The 1,665-nt window shown below is 50.5% G+C and overlaps 1 protein-coding gene across 1 annotated transcript in view; it reads left to right on the top strand.

Annotated features, from left to right (window-relative positions):
- The window catches only part of CMTM4 (CKLF like MARVEL transmembrane domain containing 4), a 10,300-nt gene extending 9,032 nt beyond the window's left edge, over positions 1–1,268 (top strand). The window contains exon 3 of the mRNA XM_012811133.2: positions 1,005–1,268. Coding sequence (XP_012666587.1) covers positions 1,005–1,169 — 165 coding nt within the window. The 3' untranslated portion in view covers positions 1,170–1,268. The remainder of the gene's footprint in view (positions 1–1,004) is intronic.
- Positions 1,269–1,665: the final 397 nt, after the last annotated feature.

Genomic DNA, 1,665 nt, shown 5'->3' on the forward strand with positions numbered 1-1,665 from the left:
GGTGAGATGCCATGGGGTTTGGGGACAAGGTAATGGGAGACTTTCCCTCTCGTGCTCTGTATTTTTATTTATTTTTTTAAATTAGAGATAAGAGTCTCACTATGTTTCCCAGGCTGAATTTGAGCTCTTGGGCTTAAGAGATCCTCCTGCTTCAGTCTTCTGAGTAGCTGGGACTAGAGCATATGCCACAGTATTTACTGGCCTTGCTCTTGATTTTCAAAGAATATGTATTACTTTTACATTGGGGGAGATTAAAAGGCCTATAAAAATGTTAAACTAGCTGCTCTCCCAGGTGTCAGTAGCTTCATCACTCCTTATCAGATAATTAAAACCCTGCTGCTTCTCACCCTGGAGCTGCCCAGGTAAGAGGCAGGTGGTTTGGAATGTCCATCCCATGGCCTGATCTGGACTTACATGTGAGACCCTCATTTTGTCTACATCATATTTTGTCTGCATCATATTTCCTTTTTTTCTTTGAGACAGAGCCTCAAGCTGTCCCCTGGGTAGAGTGCTGTGGCATCACAGCTCACAGCACCCTCCAACTCCTGGGCTCCAGTGAGTCTCCTGATTCAGCCTCCCAAGTAGCTGGGACCACAGGCACCCGCTACAATGCCTGGCTATTTTTTTTGTTTGTTTGTTTTGGGTTGTAGCCATCATTGTTGTTTGGTGGACCCGAGCTAGATTCGAACCCGCCACCTTAGGTGTATATGGCTGGCACCTTAGCCACTTGAGTCACAGGTGCTGAGCCTGCATCGTATTTTCTTACCTGGTGGGACCAGAGGCCATGAAGGTGCTGTAAAAAGAGGTACTTCTGTGATCTTTTTTAACAATTGATCCAAAATACTTTAAAGGATTTTCTGTGGGTCAGCTGTGGTGTGACAGCCACACATCCAGCAGGAATGGGTGATAGGGCAGTGCTGAAAAAAGCTGTGGTTTGTGTCGCTGAGAAGGCCGTGTAGGGCCAGGTCTTGTGCCTGAGGACTAGCCGTGCTTGTGTGTTTTAGATATTCGGCTTCCTGGCCACTGCAGCCTATGCGGTGAACACGTTCCTGGCAGTGCAGAAATGGAGAGTCAGCATCCGCCAGCAGAGCACCAATGACTATATCCGAGCCCGCACGGAGTCCAGAGACGTGGACAGCCGCCCTGAGATCCAGCGCCTGGACACATGAAGCCCTGCCCGGGTCCTCCTCCCTCCTGTCCTTGCACCCGTCTCTCAGTCAAGTTTTCTTTCCCTCATCACATCAGATTTTCATGTGATTCAGCTGAAATTTGTCCTCTTTGGTAAAAGTTAATTTTGAGAAAAGGTTTCCAGAGTGGCCCAGTGGGCGGGTCCGTGGTGGGCTGGGGAGGCCAACTTGCCCCAGCATTTGGTTGCCGCGGGAGCAGCTGGCCACACTGACTGCCCGGCTCCACTTTAGGTCTAATTGTCCCAGAGCTCAGGTGTCTGACTCCGAGCCACCCTGTCATACGTATTTGTGATGAGACTTCGGATTTAATGGGGCTGCTAAGGGGGAAAATGTCAAGGAATGAAGGTCCAAAGCGGTCGGTCAGCAGCCGACCAGGCTGAGCTGTGGTCCAGAGTGGTCAGTCAGCAGCCAGTCTAGGGCAGCCTTGCCGCATGCTCTAGGTCAGTGTTGGGCTTGGCTGCCAGGATCAACCCTCCCC

The sequence above is a fragment of the Otolemur garnettii genome, unplaced genomic scaffold, assembly GCF_000181295.1.
Source record: "Otolemur garnettii isolate 467f Iridium unplaced genomic scaffold, OtoGar3 scaffold00151, whole genome shotgun sequence".
Taxonomy (NCBI): domain Eukaryota; kingdom Metazoa; phylum Chordata; class Mammalia; order Primates; family Galagidae; genus Otolemur; species Otolemur garnettii.